Raw genomic sequence first — 18,317 nt, forward strand, 5'->3', positions numbered from 1 at the left:
CGCCCCAGGCCATCACATTCGGAACCAAGTCTTTAACCCTTGTGGTATTTTGAAAGGCGCAACGAATAAGACGTTGTTTCATATGATCATTCGTAAAAGAATACAGTTTTTTTTTATTTGCTTCATCGTTATGACGCTTATTTTTTAAAATTTCACACGTTATCAAAAGATGCATTGAAAAAAACTTTTTGGATTAATAGATAATGGCTAGCAATTGCGGCTCCTTTCATATGCATATTTGTTTTCTTTTTATGGTTGCACTCGTAAAACTCTATTCTGCTTAGCAACACTCTTAGAGTCACGCAAGTATCAACCCGCAGCTCTTCATTGAAAAAAAAAAAGGCATAGAATAGTGAAATGGTAAAATTTAGTTTTTTTTTATTATGTTCTACTAAACATCTTCATGGCTCAACGTTTTTCAGTGTATTCCTTACCCAAGATAGCATATGATCATAAACGTTTTATACATACTTTTCTGGGGCCTCCGTGAATTAAAACACAATATCATTTTGAACACAATATCATTTCGGTAACCTCTGTTTGTTTCTGACAAAGGGTAGCGTTACAATCAGACTCTCCAGGGGAACTGGAGAGAGTAAAAAGATAAACGCATAATACCCAGGTTAGGGATCTCCAATCCCCCAGGTTAGGGATCTCCTATCCCCCAGGTTAGAGATCTCCTATCCCCTAGCTTAGAGATCTCCTATCCCCTAGGTTAGAGATCTCCTATCCCCTAGCTTAGAGATCTCCTATCCCCCAGGCTAGAGATCTCCTATCCCCCAGGTTAGGGATCTCCTATCCCCCAGGTTAGAGATCTCCTATCCCCCAGGTTAGGGATCTCCTATCCCCCAGGTTAGAGATCTCCTATCCCCCAGGTTAGAGATCTCCTATCTCCCAGGTTAGAGATCTCCTATCCCCCAGGTTAGGGATCTCCTATCCCCTAGGTTAGAGATCTCCTATCCCCTAGGTTAGGGATCTCCTATCCCCCAGGTTAGAGATGTCCTATCCCCCAGGTTAGAGATCTCCTATCCCCCAGGCTAGAGATCTCCTATCCCCCAGGTTAGAGATCTCCTATCCCCCAGGTTAGGGATCTCCTATCCCCCAGGTCAGGGATCTCCTATCCCCCAGGTTAGAGATCTCCTATCCGAGTTAATCCGAGTAAAATCCAAAAGGGTGGGTCAAGAACCAACTCGGAAAAAAAAGAAAATTGGAAAATGTTTTTAATTATGGCAAAAGATGGGATAGGACATATAGGATAGCAGGGCGGGGGGAGCTCTATCCAGTTTTTTTTTTTTTTTTTCAATTTAAAGCGGTCAAGTTACTCAGGGATCCGTTGTATTTGTCTTCATTCTTATCGTCTAGAACTTACGGATCACGCTAAACGCTTTTTTCGATTACATATTGTGTAGTTCCGGCAAAAAAATACAGTCACTTTTAAGAAAAAGGGCATTTACCCCCCTCCCCTCTGGAAATTTCTGGGCGTTTGACCCCCCGGAATTTTCAATCCCCGGGGGCTGGGATGGATATTTTCTGGAACTACACATTGTAGCTTGATCCTTCATCTAGCCGATTCGTCGGATTAGCGGATACAAAGAGACTAAGAAGAGGTCCAATATCCTGAAAGCATTTCGTTATCGATAGCAGAGCGCTTGAGAGCTTTAGTCAATGTCTATGTTCGCTGGTACTAACAGATGATATGCGACCTGAAATGAGTAACTCACCCGAGCACCAAGATAGGGCATTCTCAAAAACACAGTGTCTTTTGTTTCAGCCAGATTTCTCTTGAAATAATCACTTTAACCCTCTATTTTATCACCCTGGCAATATATACCTATTTTAATAAAGGTTGTCAGGGCACACGGCGAATAGCAATTGCCAAATGGCAGTTCTACGTTCGAAATGTGCCGATGATTAGTAATTATCTTTAAAAAATTAAGGTGGTAAAAATGCTCAAGTGATGTCAGAACCATTAATTACATTTTAAATCTATAGTCATATGTTTGATTTATTTTGCTGGAGTTGGAGATAATTTTTTTTTATTTATTTAAACAATATTTAGTCTCAAAAGCAGAAAGCTTATCTAGGGGGACTTATGCTTTTAGTAATACAAAAATAAACGGGGACAAAGAGCAGACACGGCAAAGGGCTGCCTGTGGTGAAATCTCAGCGTGGACGTCCTTAAAAAAAGTCCTTATAAAAAAAAAGAGTGTAATAAAACTCATAATCACAAAATCAAATTACTGAGGAAATGCAAACGAAATTGGCCGAAGTTAGCTGAACTAACCCAAGCGCATCCGAAAACACCCGATTTTCAGCAAATTTCTTTTGTTTTCTTTTGTTTAACACGCTTTCGGACTCTCGAACTCGATCAACTATAAATTTCCATTGGATTTTCATACTGTATTTCTTCCTCAATAACTCCAACAGTCGTTAGCTCGAACTCCCATTATCTAGAAATGATTTCCTTTTCCTTTCGAAATATTTTTTTCCCTTTTAAGTTATTGTATATATTTATTATTGATAGCTTGTACCGCAATCGAATTACAGAGGTCTCTTTTGGTATCCAACTTTATTGTTTTTAAGGTATTTAACATATCTCGGGATGTTGATATAATTATTATCATTTTATTTTATTTTTTTATTTTGTGTAACCAAAAAATATGTGCGCACTCTGAGATTTAGTGCGCGATTTCTGAGATTGAAAGTTCCCAGTACCTCTCTACTTTGCGTTTCTGCGCGTGCGTATAACACGTGTCGGCCGCCATCATGGACTTTGGAGAAATGTTCGACGATGTTCGTCGAATGAATAAACGCCAGGTCTGTCTTTTTAAGATGATTCAAATAAAAATCTTTGTAATGTAAACTTTAGGTGGTTATCTATCATTGTGCTAATTTTTTTTTACTTCTGTAGCTTTTCTACCAAGTTCTGAACTTCGCTATCATAGTGTCCTCGGCGTTGATGATATGGAAAGGGCTGATGGTAGTTACGGGAAGTGAAAGTCCCATTGTTGTGGTGCTAAGGTATGGAGAAAAATAAAAGATAAGTATGCTAGCCGTTTGCTATGTAAGAGTTAAGATTTCGCAGTTTCAGTCTTGTTTTTAAATTTAATCAGTCAACTTGAGCATTTCTTTTCATAAGCATGCCAGATTTCTTTGTTTCCCTCATCCCAGGGATTATTTTTCTTGTGAGTGAAACGTTAGAGGCGAATACACCTGGCTTTCCGAGGATGATTGCCATATAACTTGCTTTACTTTTCTGTGGAAGCACTCCACTCAGTATACACCTTATATTATGGGCAGAAAAAAAAACACCCGACAACTAATAATTTTTTGTTTTGTTTTAGTGGTAGCATGGAACCAGCTTTTCAACGAGGAGATCTACTATTCCTCACAAATTATAAAGAAGACCCTATCAGAGTTGGTGAAATTGTTGTATTTAAAGTTGAAGGAAGAGAGATACCTATAGTTCACAGAGTATTAAAAGTCCATGAAAAGTAAGTTGTTGCTTTAAATAAGGTCTAGGTAATACTCATGACCATCAAATTTAATGTATTACTGATTTAGTAGGTTTTCTTACTTTTTAAACAATATTTATTTTACTGATGCTTGCTCAACTTACTTGTATTTCTAAAACATTGTGTCTAATAGTTTGTTTGCTTGTTGACGATAAAAATTAATTATCTCCACAGGGAGAATGGAGATATCAAATTCCTGACGAAAGGAGACAATAACTCAGTAGATGATCGAGGACTGTATGCCCCAGGCCAGCTGTGGCTTGCAAAGAAAGATGTTGTTGGCCGAGCTAGAGGGTAAGAAATTGATACTTGGCTTTTATTGATTACTGGTGGGTGTCTTCTTACTCTATTTACCATTTTCAATCTTACTCAAGACTTGTTTTTGTTTCAGATTTGTTCCATATGTAGGCATGGTTACGATATTGATGAATGACTATCCAAAGTTTAAGGTATGATGATTCTGTCAGTTGCCAAAGGAGTCTTGTATGACTCTCAAGGAATGGCTCATAGTTATTTGACAAATTTGTGGTATGATGTCTTTGAGCAGTCCAGTGTATGGAAAGAGTTGTAACTCTTTCCATACTCATGTAACTGTAATAGAATCATCTCCTTACTAATAAATTTATAACAAATATTTTTTTTAATTTTCAGTATGCTATTCTAGCAGCATTGGGACTGTTTGTACTTATCCATCGAGAATAGTATCTTCTGAATGAAAGACGTACATTGTATGTAAAACCATAGTCTACCATGTCATCCAGGAAGCCAGAGTCTACCACGTCATCCAGGAATCAAAAGTCTCCCATGTCTCATCCAGGAATGATCTTCCAAGATATATACATATAGCAAGCCATAGTCTACCATGTCATATAGACCTCCAAAGTCTACCATGACAACCAGAAATCCAAAGTCTACCATGTCATAAAGGAATCATAAAGGAATTCAAATCTATACCATGTCACACAGGAAACCAAAGTCTGCTATGCTATATAACAAGCCAAAGTCTACCATATCTTATAGGAAATCAAAGTCTACCATATTATTTAAAGGACATACATTGTGACTAGAATCTGAACAAATAATCAAAAAGACCCCTCCCTAAGTTGACATCTCTTTCTTGTCTAGGCAACAAAAAATGCAGGCTCACAATAGAAACCCAAGCCTATTCTTTGCCTTGCTTTTACGCACAACCACATCTAGAAATTAATGCTTAGAAAATTTCAAGGTTAGTTAAGTATTTTTCAATACCAAACAAACTAAAGTTTATAATTATCACTGGAGTACAGTATGTTATTTTGGGTACTAATGAATAGTTGTCATAAAGCATTACTATTGATTCAGAAAATAAGTGTTGGCAAGAAAGCGGACAATATTTTCTTTTGTTTTACAACTGCTGACTTGCCCTGTCTGACTTAACATTGTTTTTATTTTTATTTTTTTTTAAAGAAATACTGTAATCATGTTATCCTCTGCCTATGTTTATTTATTTAACATGCTTTTTTCAGGATGCTCTTCAACATTTTATCATAGTACAGTAACTAAAGATTATTGAACTGTTGAATAACATGCCAAGCTAAGTGTTCTCCCTGGTGATCACTCTTAGTCCTGAAAAGAGCAAGTTAATCAATCTCTCAAGAACACTAATGCATTGGCTCATTTGTACTTGGAATATATTCATGTTGAAAACAAATTAAAAATGCATATATTAACAGCTTCTCCCCTTGTTCTAATAATGGGTTGAAGGGACTGTCCATTAGATATTTGAGGGGATAACTAGAAAGAACGATGCATACCATTATACAGTAAAAAAATACTATGCTAATTACATGTGTAATGGCCTGTCTGTTGAAGGTAGTCTGCTTAGCAGCCGTTTTGTTTTTCGTGTGTGTGTGTTCGATTGTTATTATTTTTCTTTTCGTTTTCGGTATTCATGAAAGGGCAACACTTGAGCTCTTATTTACTGATGATTTTCTTATCAGAGATACAAAGGTACAAAGCTCATTCATTATTAGTTCAATGGTACATAAAAAGGCGCGAGTATCTATCGGCTGAAAAAAACCGTCTATGCGGACCTTGACTAACCTTTCATCTTGTTCTGGGAGAAAATAAAGATCCGTTAGATTAAAAACTGACCAGGTTGCAATTTGTTTTTAGGGGAGAAATTTGGGGGATTTTATTGTCAGTACAGTACTCAACAAAAATTCCGTTTTTGCTGAGGTCACATGTGTGATGAGGTCACATGGCGCATAAAGAATCCGGGGCTTGCTTGGGAAACTGGGGTATGAGAGGGGTGGGGTGGGGGACTCATGGTCGAGTGCTAATGTGGGATAGAAAAAGAATGAACTCATAGCAAGCGCAAGGGCTTAAGGTAAGATATAAACCATATAAACCCGGGCGCCTGAAGTGAGGAATGGATGGAGCGAATGTAGGGAAAGGGAGCGCTTGAAGCCGGACCCCGTGTTTCTTAGCTTCATCTCTCTCCCTAAAAAGCGCGCGCCTCGTCTCTCTTTTTCCCAAAACCTTTGTGGTCTTGTTTTACGCAGGCTAATAGCACGTTCGAGCTGTTCGCGCAGCATCTCGATTCCCTGTCTCGTGTGCCTCCGGCTTCTTGGGTTTCCTTTGTTTTTGTATCGGCTCGCCCCAGCTCCTTGAGAGAATGTTCTTTTTTCACCCACGTGGAAATCGTCGAAATTTTTGTATGTTCTACTCAGGTTTCCTGTGGTTTTGCGTGATGCTCGCTCCAGCTCCTTGAGAGGACTGCTAATGATAATTCCTTTTTTGAGGGTTACTTGTAGTAACCTTAATACCTGTATCAAAGATATTTTGAATCTTCTTGTGACGTCTTTGAATGACAACAATGAAGTACAGAGAAACGGAAAGAAAATGAATGGGATTCTCATTTTACCATGTTCCAAATATAGCTTTCATGACCATATAAGGCATTGCCCCTTACTCAGGTCTAGAAACCAGCGCGTGGCCAGAAGTATCTAAAAACATCGTCTCATTTCCTTGGACTCTTCGATCTATATCAACAGTACTAAAGCCACAGAGATAGTACATGTTTTCAGAAACAAACCAGCATACTTTGTCAAGAGTTTGGCATTAGCAAGCCTCCAAGAAACATTTCTCTGCAGTGATTGTATCAAATTGACACGCAAGATAAAGTCCTGTCTGAAGAACTATGGAGAACGAGCTACTAGCGAAGTAAGTTCTATATTAGTCTATCCTTTGAGTTATTTTACTTAAACTGCAGTTGATTGTATCGTTTAAACATCCGTTATTCTTTTCTGTTGATGGCCGCAGTATTAGAACTAGAGTCGGGTCCAATATAAAGTACACCTATCGCATACATACGGGTGGTCTCGATGATCGAGAATCTTAGATTTACTAACTCTACATCCCATAAACTTTCTCGCTGTATTCTGTGACACTTTTTTACTAGTCGTTATCTATTTATTTTATCTTTACCAAAGTTACCATAAACTTTTAGATTTGTCCTGAATTAATTCAATCAGTAATGAGGGGAGGCTTTCACTGAAGGAATTCGACCACATATCGCTCAATCTAAGTTGTGAGAGACAATAGAACAGATTATTTCGCCAATTGTTAGCAAATAAACTAGAATAATCTTTGGATTTATTCTGAATATTTGTCCTCTTTAGCTAAAAACGATTTCACCAATAATGGAATGGTACTTATTTGTCTTTACACTAAAAATACAATTTTTTATTCGCTCAACTATTGTTTCCAATCAGAAGTTTATTTTATTTCTTCAAATTGAGGCTTTCTTTACAAACTTTAAATTACCCTAATTAATTCAATAGTCTTACTACCCAGAAATATTATTTATAGCACTGCAGCTGTTTCTCACCTTATCCATCTAATATAGATTTTGGAATTTAAGATAATCTTGATGAAAATAATCTATTTCATGTTTATTTACCAGCAAATAAGAATTTTGAAGTTTGAAATAATTTGCTATTTTGTTTTGCAGGACTTCTGGTGACAAAGTTTCTTCTTCAGGTAAATTTGTAGATTCAAATTAATTCAAATTAATTCATGAATACATTCAAGAGGTCGGAATAGATTTGTTACAATGTTGTCATCGTAAGTGAGTAATGGGTTTTGTAAAATCATAAATTACTTTTAGTAATTTTTAGTACTCTGATCGTATGTTTGCCTTAAAGCTGTCTTTTCAGCATTTGTTTTATCCTTATTATGGTTACCATATTTACCCATGTACAAGTTGCACCTGAATCTTCAAGGCTTATTTAAAGTGCTCAAATTCAAGATTAATTCTGTTGACTCATTTGAGCTTTAATATTTTCAGTATTTGTGACAAACATGTTTACCTGTGATGGCTGGTGCATGATTCATTGATTGCTTTTACCCTTCCCCGTGTATTTAGTGGTTCAAATTGTTCATGCTGAATAAAAGAGATTTACGCTTATGTATGTTCTATTGTGATTTTTACAGAGAACAGTCCAGTGCCAAGCCCAGGAAAAACAGACAGTGGAGACCCTCCTAAGGTAAAGGGGGAACAGATAACGGTTGGTGGGGGGGGGGGACTCAAAGAGCTCATATGATTATCCAAAGAATACACACAAAATTGTGCCTACCCTTGAATGTTCTTTGGCATACATAAATCAAAACAATTATCCATTAAACAGGGCCTCTGACAGGATGTGGACATGCGGATCTGCAACCTAGACCTTTTTCCGCAACTTCGGCACCCTGAGCCGATCTTCTGTGAAATTTTGGTTCTTTCAAGAAATTAAGCAAAAATAGAAGCCTAAACTTAATTTGCAATGTATCTTTCACTATATTGTTAATTGTTTTGAGTTCAAAACACAAAGAAATGGGAAAAAAGCAGTTGTTTTTATACTTATTATATCACAATTTCGCGACAATGTCAATTGATAAGCTGTAAAATCTACCAGGGGTTACAGGTATGTAGCTGATGTAGACTGAGTTCTAGCCCCATTTCACATTCCTCTTTTTCAAATCAAACCTTGCATATGTTGCTCACCATTATCAACTGTAAACTAAAGCACGGAATTAACACAAAAGAGATGTATAGCACATTGCAGAGCAAAATATATATATAATTATAAGCGAAATATTAGGATGTTCTTCAATCGTTGACGCTCCTGGTGTCGCTTACAGCAACATGAGATTCCTGGTTACCACATATGATAGTGTTACTGCGGTTGCTAAGAAATGCCTTGATCGAATTCATACTAGTGTAATACTAGTGTAAGTCCAGATTCATACATCGCGCTCCTGCCGTGCCGAATGCAATTGCTTGGATTGGGCACATGAACAGTTCAATGTCTGAATCAATTAAGTCCGGCACAGTGCTAAGCACGACTGCACCTGTTGTGCTGCACGGCAAAGTACAACACTGGTTCAAACGCCGAGCTTCTGATGTACTGAATCAAATGCCATGTCTGTTTTATTTTGTGCAACAGAAACTCCACTTCAAATCAACTTTTACTACATGCAAATCTATTGAGCGCGACTTATTTAGTGTGACATTGATACAAATAGACAATTAGATTAGGCACGGCAGAAGCGACATTGAGATATTAGTCTCAACAAAGAAGAGCAACATTTCATTTGATAACGTGCAGTGAAGTGTATGTGAGTAGAGGGAAAATCCAATTTCGATGACATTTGTACATGCGTTAAATAACATGCTGTTCTCACGTACATATGTGATATTACACAACATTATCAGAGAAAATTCTTGTTACTTAGCTAGCTCTTCATTTTGCGTTGTTGTTAATATCAAGGATTTATTACAATATTTTAATATAGACTTTCTCGTAGACTGTATAGATTGATTCAAACACGGTATAATTTTGATTTTTGTGTATTGTATAGATAAAAATCAACGACTATCATGCAATTAGATATGTCACATATCCTGTACCTGCAAGTGAGTAAAAAAACACCACTACCCCACCCCCTAAAAAAATCAGCGAAATTTTTCATTTTTTTACGCGAAATTTCAATTTTTGTTCGCAACTTTTAACCCAAAATTTCAGTGAAATTTGAAGATTTTTTTTCCCATACGGTCAGAGGCACTGATTAAAGGTTTCCAATGCTTGGCATTGACATTGCTGGACTTTATTTAACACCTTCAATTTACGAATAATTAGTACCCATAAGCCATTTGCCATTCGCCATTTGCACTGACAACCTTTTGTGAAATAGGTGTAAATTTGTTAATTACCGACTGGAGTGACCAAATTCAGAAAAAAACACTGACTATGGCTGCTGGCCTTACTATTCTAAAAGCTTGAATTTACTGCCTGCTGCAAAGCAGAAAATATGGCACATGAAAATATGAGCACATGCTCTTACACTATTTCTGTACCACAACCACTAGGGAAAAATATTTTGTGTAAGTAAATATATTTGAGTACATGTCCACTTTGATTGACATATATTATGAGCGTTTTATGAGCTTTTGGTTGTCTTAAATAATTGAACATGCTTTAAGGTTAGAAGTTGAGTTGAAAAATAAAGTAGTTTATCATTTAGGCTTGTAAATTTTATAGCTTTATCCTTCTGTATTTTTTAGTCTCTAATATTTCACGGTATATCAAAGTCTTTCCCCAAGGGCCGCAAGAGGAAGAAAGCCCACAAGGATGTAAATGCACCTAAAGCACCACTCACAGGCTATGTGCGCTTTTTGAATGAGCATCGCGAAAAAGTGCGAAGTGAAAACCCAGACCTGCCTTTCCATGAAGTGACCCGGATACTTGGCAATATGTGGAGTCAACTGCCTACACCGCAAAAACAGGTAACAAAAGTAGACATCCAATCAAGTGCATATTTGAGTTAAATTTAGTTGAGTGAAGGACAAATACCACCTACCCACATAACAACATCCCACCCACCCACCCACATAACAACCCCCCCCCCCAGAAAATATGCCCTCTCTTAAAAAGGCACTCACTATCTATAATTATTGTATTAATTATTAATGTAATTTTGTATTATTATTGTATTATTATTATAATTTTTCAAAGTATTATGGTGATATATTGATTTTAAATGCGTTTACTTTTTTCCACCTTTCGATTTCTTCTAAACAATAACCTTAATCTTAGAGCTGTGTATATTTTCTTTTGGTGTCTCTCAGTAACTTCTGTCAATTAATGCCCTGTCAACTGTATATCTATCTCCTGCGAAATCCATAGGGCAAATGGTAAAAGACTCAGGGCAAACCAAAGGAGAACTTTTTATCTAGAGTACAGGAGATATTTTATCTAGAGTAGAGTACTCCTATCCAATATATCAGTTCATTAACCCTTTTTGACTTGATAATATATCTCTTTTCATTTTTATTTAGCTCTTTTTAGAAGAGGCTGAAAAAGACAAAGAGAGATATATGAAGGAGCTGGAAGAGTACCAAAGAACAGACACTTACAAAATGTTTATAGCAAAGCAAAAGGCTCTTAAAAAAGGTAGGGCCCAGATTTCACTAAATTCTTTTGTGACTCAAATCAAAGACTAGGTCTATTTGCTTTACATAGCAATAGTAACAGGGGATTCATTAAGTTTCAGAGTAGGCGGTGGAAATTGATAAGTAGGGGGTGGAAGCTTATTACAGTTGAAGCTCTCTGAGCGACCGCTCTCGTATGCGACCAGCTCCGATAGCGACCACCATCACGAATCACAAATTGAATTGTCACACAAACTCTGTTATTCTAACTTATCACTGTGACCAGCTCCATTAATGACAACAATTTGAAACCCCATACTGAGATTTTATTTTATATTTAAGCTCTCATAAGCGACCACAATGAATTTTGGCTTTGCAACATCAATCCACACTTGATAAACATCATATCCAATGCATGCTGAAATCACATATAAAGTGGAAATGTTGTAATTTTTCACAAAAGCTGACTTTCCAGTAGGCAACCATTAAAGATTTCCATAATTACAATTTTCTAACTTCAAACCATGGGATTGGCATTTCTTTGTCCCCAGAAAAATGTATAAATGCAAGAAATCTCCAGGGTTTAGCCAGCTCCAGGAACTATCCTTCTTCCAGTTACAATAGCCATCCCCTTGTTTGTTGCATGCTTTAGAAATCGGCAGCGTTGTTATTACTGTATCACAATAACTTGTAATAAGGTGGTTGCTTACAAGAGCTTCAACTGTAGTTCAAATAAAACATTAATTGAGTGTTTTTTAAAGTAACCTGCGCTCAGAAAATAGTAGCTGGCGGTTCCACGGTGTCTAAATGAAACCCCTGAGTAATTTTGAGGCAGACAATTCAATTGTGTGTTGAGAAAACTAAAAACACTTGGTTTAGATTCAACTGTTCTATTCTCTGAAAGATTGATATTTAACCCATTGACTCCTGGCTTTTTTGGAGCTGAATTTACAAAAAACAGACTGAAAACAGATACCTCCCCCCTATTCTGAGTTTTATACAGCCCGTCAAAGTCAAACACAGCTGCACCTAGTCAGCGGTATCCAAGCTTTCCAACAGTGCTTTGCGGTCCCCACTTTTAATCCCTCGTCGATGTGCTGAAGCCTGCACAAGTTGATGGTTGCTTGTATTTTTCATCAAAAATACAGCTATGAGCATATTAGGAGAGTGTCTCAGGACATCATGAAGTCTTTTGGGGCATAATTGAGTGCTTTGCTTATGGATATTTGCAAGCAAAGGTGGATTCATGATGATTTTTTCTTGTTTGGCTTTGCCCGGATGAGAAAATAATTTTCTAATGAATCACCACAGCTCTCCTAAATGCTGTCTTTTCTGGAACCAAATTGATTCCAAAATTGTTTACACTGCTATTCTGGGTCTGTATGACCTGAGGCAGCCATTGATGATTTTATTGTTAAGTTACATCAGTCAATAGACAGTCAATAGTCAATAAAAAACCATCTGACTTTGGGGAGAGGAGTGTTGACTGGCCCTCCCCTCGTGAATTTTTCCCTGGATCTCCCAGAATGCTTTGCAATACGTAAAGATATTTTCGTGGTTGTACAATCCTTCAAGGAATGGACATTGTGTTTTGAGGCCAAGGAAATGTACCTGGAGGATCAGAATAAAGGTATCTATTTGTGTCTTGAGCTGTGTTTGCTGATCTCTCTCCCTTGTGTGGTATTTTGAGCGTTTTATTGAGAGGGGTGATTCTGCTTTTCTCTCCTTGTTCGATTTGAGATTTGTCAAAGAACCTGTGCTATTATTTGGCTTAAGAGTAGATGCCAACACCTTGGTTGGATGCATATCTGCAAGACTTATCCGTTAGACTGATGCCTGAGTATCTTCATCTTGTTGTGTTTATTTTGAATTTATGAATTTTTTGGGTTGTGGGTACTTCCCAAAGCCGGTACAGGCCGGTTGAGGGGTCAGTGTGTTAAAGCCGCATTGTCACCAGTTTTCTTCCGGAGGTAGGACGGAAACCTCAACCGTTAAAAGACAAAAGAATTTACTAGAATCCGAGGTATTTAACAGGCCATCCGCTCTAAATTATCAAAAACATCCTCAAAGAAACTTCCAATAGACACACTGCTTTCAGTATTTTGAAATATGTTTCGCCTTTTCTGTTAAAAATGATCGGAGATTGTTACATAATCGACCGGAAGTAAACTAGTTACAATGCAGCTTTAACTTTAGCTGTCAACTCACCCGAATTACAGTAGGCGGGTGTCACAAGACTTTGGACCTTATCACAAGCCTAATTTTTGTGAGAATTTTCATACATTAGCTGTATTCAACCGCATTGGCTCTCTTGGTTTTTTTTACATATCTACTGTATTTCACCCGATTTCACAATGTTTCTGTCCAAGTTTGGTTGATAGCTATGTTTTTTTAACAATAGTGTATTGTCCTTTTAAGATACTGATACTGTGAATGGGAGCTCTGAACAAGCAGTGGTAAGTTTTTCACACAGTTATATATGATAATTTGACTGCATTCACCATTTAGCTGCATTCAAGCATTCTGATACTGGATTGAGGTTACTAGTTTGCTAGCTTTGAAACTTGCTGTACCTATCTTTTAATATTTCTGAGACTAAAAGCATTCATCAGCTATTTACTATTTCTTTTAATTAATTACCTTAATACCCAAATTCTCCAGATAATGTGGATATGTTGGCTTGCAGGGGCGTAGGCAGGGGGTGGCCCAAGGGGCCCAGGCCCCCCCTTTTAGCAGCCAAAAATACAGTTTATGTATGAGACATTATTTAAAATACAGGAGAAAATGCCTTGAAAGGTCCTTTTGTTACAAATCCTGGCTACGCCGCTGGCTTGTATGTTCATCTTGGGAAACCTTTAAGTTATTTGGGGCAGAGATGAAACCTAAATTTATGTCAAGTTTTAATTTTTAGTTACTTTTGACCATTTCTAGGCTAGAAAAAGAAAAGTCAGTGTAATATCTTTTGTACTATCCAGCTGGAAGAGTCCTAGTAAAAAAAGTGGGATCAATTTCTAGTTGTAAAATTAAAATTCTTAGGGCTGATTCTCACAAGCGACGTAAGTGTAAGCAGAGACGGAAGCGTAAGAATTTTCTGACATAAGAACCTGCTCTCCCTTAGCGCAAGCATAAACGCAAGAAGAACAGGAAGTGTTGATAATCTTATGTCTATGCTACTCTTATGTCGTGTGAAACCCGTATCGTGGTAAGCATAATTAGAACATAAGCATAAATTAACCAATCCAGCTTTGGCTTGTTGAGGAGGTATTGGCACTAGACTACAATTTGAGCATGTGTAGAGCCTGTTGCTTACGTCGAGCTGGTTCTTACGCGACATAAGACGCTTCCGTCTGCGCTTACACTTACGTCATCGTGAGAACATGCCTTAAGTCATAAAAGTGTTTCACACAGGATAGAGGGTAGCTGCTTCCTTGCTATGACTGAGTTGTAGGCTTGACATGGTCTTGACCCAGCTTTACCTGTCTTTTGAAATCATAGCAAGTGTTATTAAATCTCTAGGGTGATGCAGATGAGAATGACTTGCTATGCAAGACTTGTAACATGTACTTTAATTCGCCACACAATAAGCGTGAGCATTTGAATGGCAAGAAGCACCAGATGATGCTCAATACAGCAGCTGCTGAGAAAAAGGAAAAACTAAGCACCTCAGTGAAGGTAGTCTTAACACTGTGTAACTGGTGGCCGAGCTTCTGTGTTATTTAGCTTGCTTGAGAGATAAAGTTACAAGAGACTCTTTACTGCAACCAGTAATTTAGTGGATGCAGTACTGTACATTGCTTGTGCTTTGCAAGATAATAATAATTGGCTGAATAACTTTTCCCTTGTAACTTTCTTTCTCCGGCTGTTGCTAAACTTAGTAACAATAAGCAGATCTTTTCTTCATGTTCTTCTAAACTCTTGTACTGTATGATCCATTCCTAACATTGAGGCAGGTCTTATTTCAACTATCCCTGCCCCTCCAAATTCAGTGTTTTAAACCAGTCATTGGCTTTTGCTTGGCATCTTAGCATTATATCCTAAAATGAAATGTTCGTTTTATGGCCAAGTTAATTTTACTGTTCAATCAAAGTCTTACAGACTTTGTACAAGATACCTTTGCATATTTTGTATTTTAGGTCACTGTCAATTTTCTTCTTACATTTCTTAGAAAACAATTATCGATTTCTAATAGTTCGTGTTCTTATGATGATTGCTGGGTTGTAGGATAAGAAAACTGACAGCAGATCAGCATCACCAGTAGAGGCAATGGATGATGATGATGGTGACGTTGCTCAAACAGATGGGGACATCCCTATTTTTACTGAAGAATTTCTCAACTACAACAAAGGTATCTATCCAAATTAGCTTTTGCTAATTTGACACTTGTCTGCTTTTTTTTTTTACTGTCCAGGTTAACAATAATAGTTTTTTTTAAATTTGGTGTCCCATTTAAAAAAGAAAGGGATTAAATAATGAGCATCTAGACTTCTGCTATTCAAGAGACTAGCATTTCCGCTATTCAAGAAGTTCACAAATATGGAATTTGTTTTAACATGGAAACACACCCCCCTTACTAGGAAAAAGGCAGAATGCCCCTTAGTTACAGTTTTGTACTCATAATTATTTTATTTTTATATTAGTACGTGAAAATGAACTTCGAAAGCTACGCAAGACAAACAGAGAGTTTGAAGAACAAAATGCGATACTCAGCAAGCACATTGAGAACATGAAAAAAGGCATTGAAAAACTTGAAGGGGAAGCAGAGGAACAGCAGAGAGAAATCACAGAGTTACAGAAACATTTGAATAAATTACGGCGCATCCTCAGTAAGAACTTGACTGGTATCCAGTTGCCAAATGGTGGCGAAACAGCAGAAAGTGAGACAGCCATTGATGATTTTATTGTTAAGTTACATCAGTCAATAGGGGAGAACCCCAAGGAAAACATGGAGCTTGTTAATAAAGTCAAAGAAATCATTACAAGGATTGACTATCCAAAGTAGGTATTTCATACAAAGAAAATAGTTTTTACCCGCCTTACCGCTGGGAAACACTCTATAAACGTAGAGTATAAAATTCTACAGACTGCTATCCCTTATCCTCCACACCAAGAGTACTTTCCCTTTGGGTTAAAATAATCACCCTGTCTGTTGTTTTTATGGGAGTCCTTGTATATACAAAGGCTTCCCGACCGGGTCAGTAAAGGATTTCTAAGGATGTATGAATTCACACAAACAAACATCTATGAGTATATCTTCGACCTCATGAAATAAACTAAGATGGGATGTAAATATATCCATCTGTGGTATATATGACAGGAATGTGTCACTGAGTTGCCCTGTTTGTTTCAAAGGTTTTCAAAATTGATGCAAAATGAATGTAGTCCTGAACTGGCTTTCTACTGTAATAACATTTCTCTAATTTCAATGAAGGCTTCTCACTCGCAGGAAGTAACCTTTTTATCATTGCAGTACTAAAGTGCCTGCAAAGTATATTTGTAACAAGGGTGTCTACAAATGTTTACCTTGTTTGCCATTTTTCTCGTACACTTATGATGTTCTTTCCTTTATTTTCAGCTGCTTGAAAGAAGTAAACAGCTGACCTTATGCTGTATAAATATGTCTGTTTGACAGTGCCAGGTTTTGTACACTAGGGACTTTGTATAATCATCTCTCTCCTTTGCACAAATGTTTGACATTGCTAAGTTTTGTATAGCAACTTCATATAAAGACCATATGTACATAAAAGCTGATTTCAGACCTTTATTTTTTGTATCAAGCAGTGGCTGATCATGAATTCAGGTTGAATTTACATGCCTTCAATGATCGTTGGCACCCTATGAATACACTCTGAGGTTTGACAGAAACAGTAGTTTGCTCTGGCACTGAGTAGTTACAGTTGTGTAATAATTTGGTAACAGTGACACAGGCAGGATAACTAATGTGCACAAAAGCTAGTAATGGAAATTTGTTAGAGTTGATAGCCGCCCATACAGAAGGCGTGGAGGGACATGGATACAAGCATGGTGGGGGTTTGGGCAGAGTATTGGTGTTTTTTTCCCCACTGTTTCTTAATATTGGAAACTTTTTCTAAGTATTTTGGGGGTGTACATAGATTAAGGGTCATTTTTTTAGGGGTGGGGATAAGGATTTTTATTTTGGGGATGGTTTGAAATTTTGGGTGCTCTCAGTCCCCCCCCCTGTCATGCTCATAGCCGAGTATCCCCAGGATTACCACATTTATAGGTACAGTTGAGAAGTAAATTCAGATTGAAATTTGTGCCTTGATTTAAAATCATAGTTTTTGTGTTGTTTTGCACAACTAATACTAGCATTTTACCTTTCTGCCTGGGGATGGGATGGGGTTTTGACAATCCTAGAGTAGATAATAAAGATAAGTTTAGATTTGCCTAACTTTTTCACATCACAAAAAGGTTTTAGCAGGGTCTCTGTAACTTGAACTTTGTTGTACTTTGAGTGCTCTGTTTACTGATTTATTTTGTAACTCTTCTTTTACCCTCATTTCAGTCTAAGGTGTTTTTTGCTGCGATTTGGGAAAAATACAAACAAACACAGAGTTAATGTTTCAAGTGTAATGTGCAAATATTAAGCCTATGTAAGACTAAATAACACAAGAATTTGACTATTTATTATGAGTTAGCGGAAAAATAAAACCCTATGCAAGTCAGTCAAAAATTATGCTCCATGGTTGGTTTTGCATGATTTATCCGACTCTTAAAGATCATTCACTATACCTCAGCAAATAATCTTAAAGTGTGTCACTATTCAAAACAATGATATTATTGGTCATTTCAATTTATTGCACATGTTTGCATTCAATAAGAGGCATATTATTTGAAATGACATAACAAGAATCCCAATATTCTCAAATCTCTGTTACCTCTCTGGTCATCCTACATAATTAGGCACCCCAGTAACCCCAGATGAGCATTCTTTGAAGAACAGGAAAATGAGACCTTTACAAAGAGGCACACAAAAAACAGCACTCACTCTCCTCAAACAACTAAAAGTGAATATTTTTTTTTATTATTTCATAGGGAAAAGAAAAAAATGCCTTTGACATAAATTACCTTAGGAAAATGTCCTCTTTACATTTTCGGACTACACCTATGTACATCTATATCAATATTTTTTATTATCAATTTAAATCAATTTCCAGCAATGCTGTCCGCAAATAGCTAAAGATAATAGAGGAAGGCATTTTGTATAAGGTACCGAAATAAGCAATCGTCTATGTCATGTTGAGTAGGCAGGTGCGTTCCCAGGATTGGATGAGGGGGATGGGCAGTCATAGGTATCATATGGAAAAAAGCATAGTTTTTGAAGATTC

General features: G+C 37.1%; 2 protein-coding genes across 5 annotated transcripts; both read left to right on the forward strand.

The window, feature by feature from the left end:
* The first annotated feature begins 2,710 nt into the window (after positions 1-2,710).
* LOC5512782 (signal peptidase complex catalytic subunit SEC11A) lies at positions 2,711-5,224 on the forward strand. The gene is made up of 6 exons (XM_001633046.3): positions 2,711-2,817; positions 2,912-3,021; positions 3,345-3,494; positions 3,690-3,809; positions 3,907-3,964; positions 4,167-5,224. Exons 1-6 carry the CDS (start codon positions 2,767-2,769, stop codon positions 4,215-4,217), a joined length of 540 nt encoding a protein of 179 aa, XP_001633096.1. The 5' UTR covers positions 2,711-2,766; the 3' UTR covers positions 4,218-5,224.
* Positions 5,225-6,455: 1,231 nt separating this feature from the next.
* On the forward strand, positions 6,456-17,662 carry LOC5512781 (SWI/SNF-related matrix-associated actin-dependent regulator of chromatin subfamily E member 1-related). 4 transcript variants are annotated; one of them, XM_048725617.1, is made up of 10 exons: positions 6,456-6,719; positions 7,510-7,538; positions 7,992-8,044; positions 10,105-10,326; positions 10,879-10,993; positions 13,390-13,427; positions 14,488-14,643; positions 15,193-15,316; positions 15,609-15,966; positions 16,544-17,662. In XM_048725617.1, the coding sequence occupies exons 1-10, from the start codon at positions 6,697-6,699 to the stop codon at positions 16,566-16,568; spliced, it is 1,143 nt and encodes a 380-aa protein (XP_048581574.1). In that variant the 5' UTR covers positions 6,456-6,696; the 3' UTR covers positions 16,569-17,662. The 4 variants fall into 4 exon arrangements, with proteins under 4 accessions (XP_048581574.1, XP_032238091.2, XP_032238090.2 ...); XM_032382200.2 differs by having other exon boundaries at positions 10,144-10,326; XM_032382199.2 differs by having other exon boundaries at positions 6,457-6,719; positions 10,132-10,326.
* Positions 17,663-18,317: the final 655 nt, after the last annotated feature.

Source organism: Nematostella vectensis, chromosome 3 (genome assembly GCF_932526225.1).
Source record: "Nematostella vectensis chromosome 3, jaNemVect1.1, whole genome shotgun sequence".
NCBI lineage: Eukaryota > Metazoa > Cnidaria > Anthozoa > Actiniaria > Edwardsiidae > Nematostella > Nematostella vectensis.

What these genes read in the sequence shown, in the direction of transcription:
- LOC5512782 (XM_001633046.3), top strand. Translation starts at nt 2,767, where the DNA reads ATGGACTTTGGAGAAATGTTCGACGATGTTCGTCGAATGAATAAACGC. An exon ending in GTTGTTGGCCGAGCTAGAGG is followed by an intron (nt 3,810 to 3,906) that starts GTAAGAAATTGA and finishes TTTTTGTTTCAG; the next exon opens with ATTTGTTCCATATGTAGGCA. An exon ending in ATGACTATCCAAAGTTTAAG is followed by an intron (nt 3,965 to 4,166) that starts GTATGATGATTC and finishes TTTAATTTTCAG; the next exon opens with TATGCTATTCTAGCAGCATT.
- LOC5512781 (XM_048725617.1), top strand. Translation starts at nt 6,697, where the DNA reads ATGGAGAACGAGCTACTAGCGAA. An exon ending in GGAGCTCTGAACAAGCAGTG is followed by an intron (nt 13,428 to 14,487) that starts GTAAGTTTTTCA and finishes TTAAATCTCTAG; the next exon opens with GGTGATGCAGATGAGAATGA. An exon ending in AACTAAGCACCTCAGTGAAG is followed by an intron (nt 14,644 to 15,192) that starts GTAGTCTTAACA and finishes GCTGGGTTGTAG; the next exon opens with GATAAGAAAACTGACAGCAG.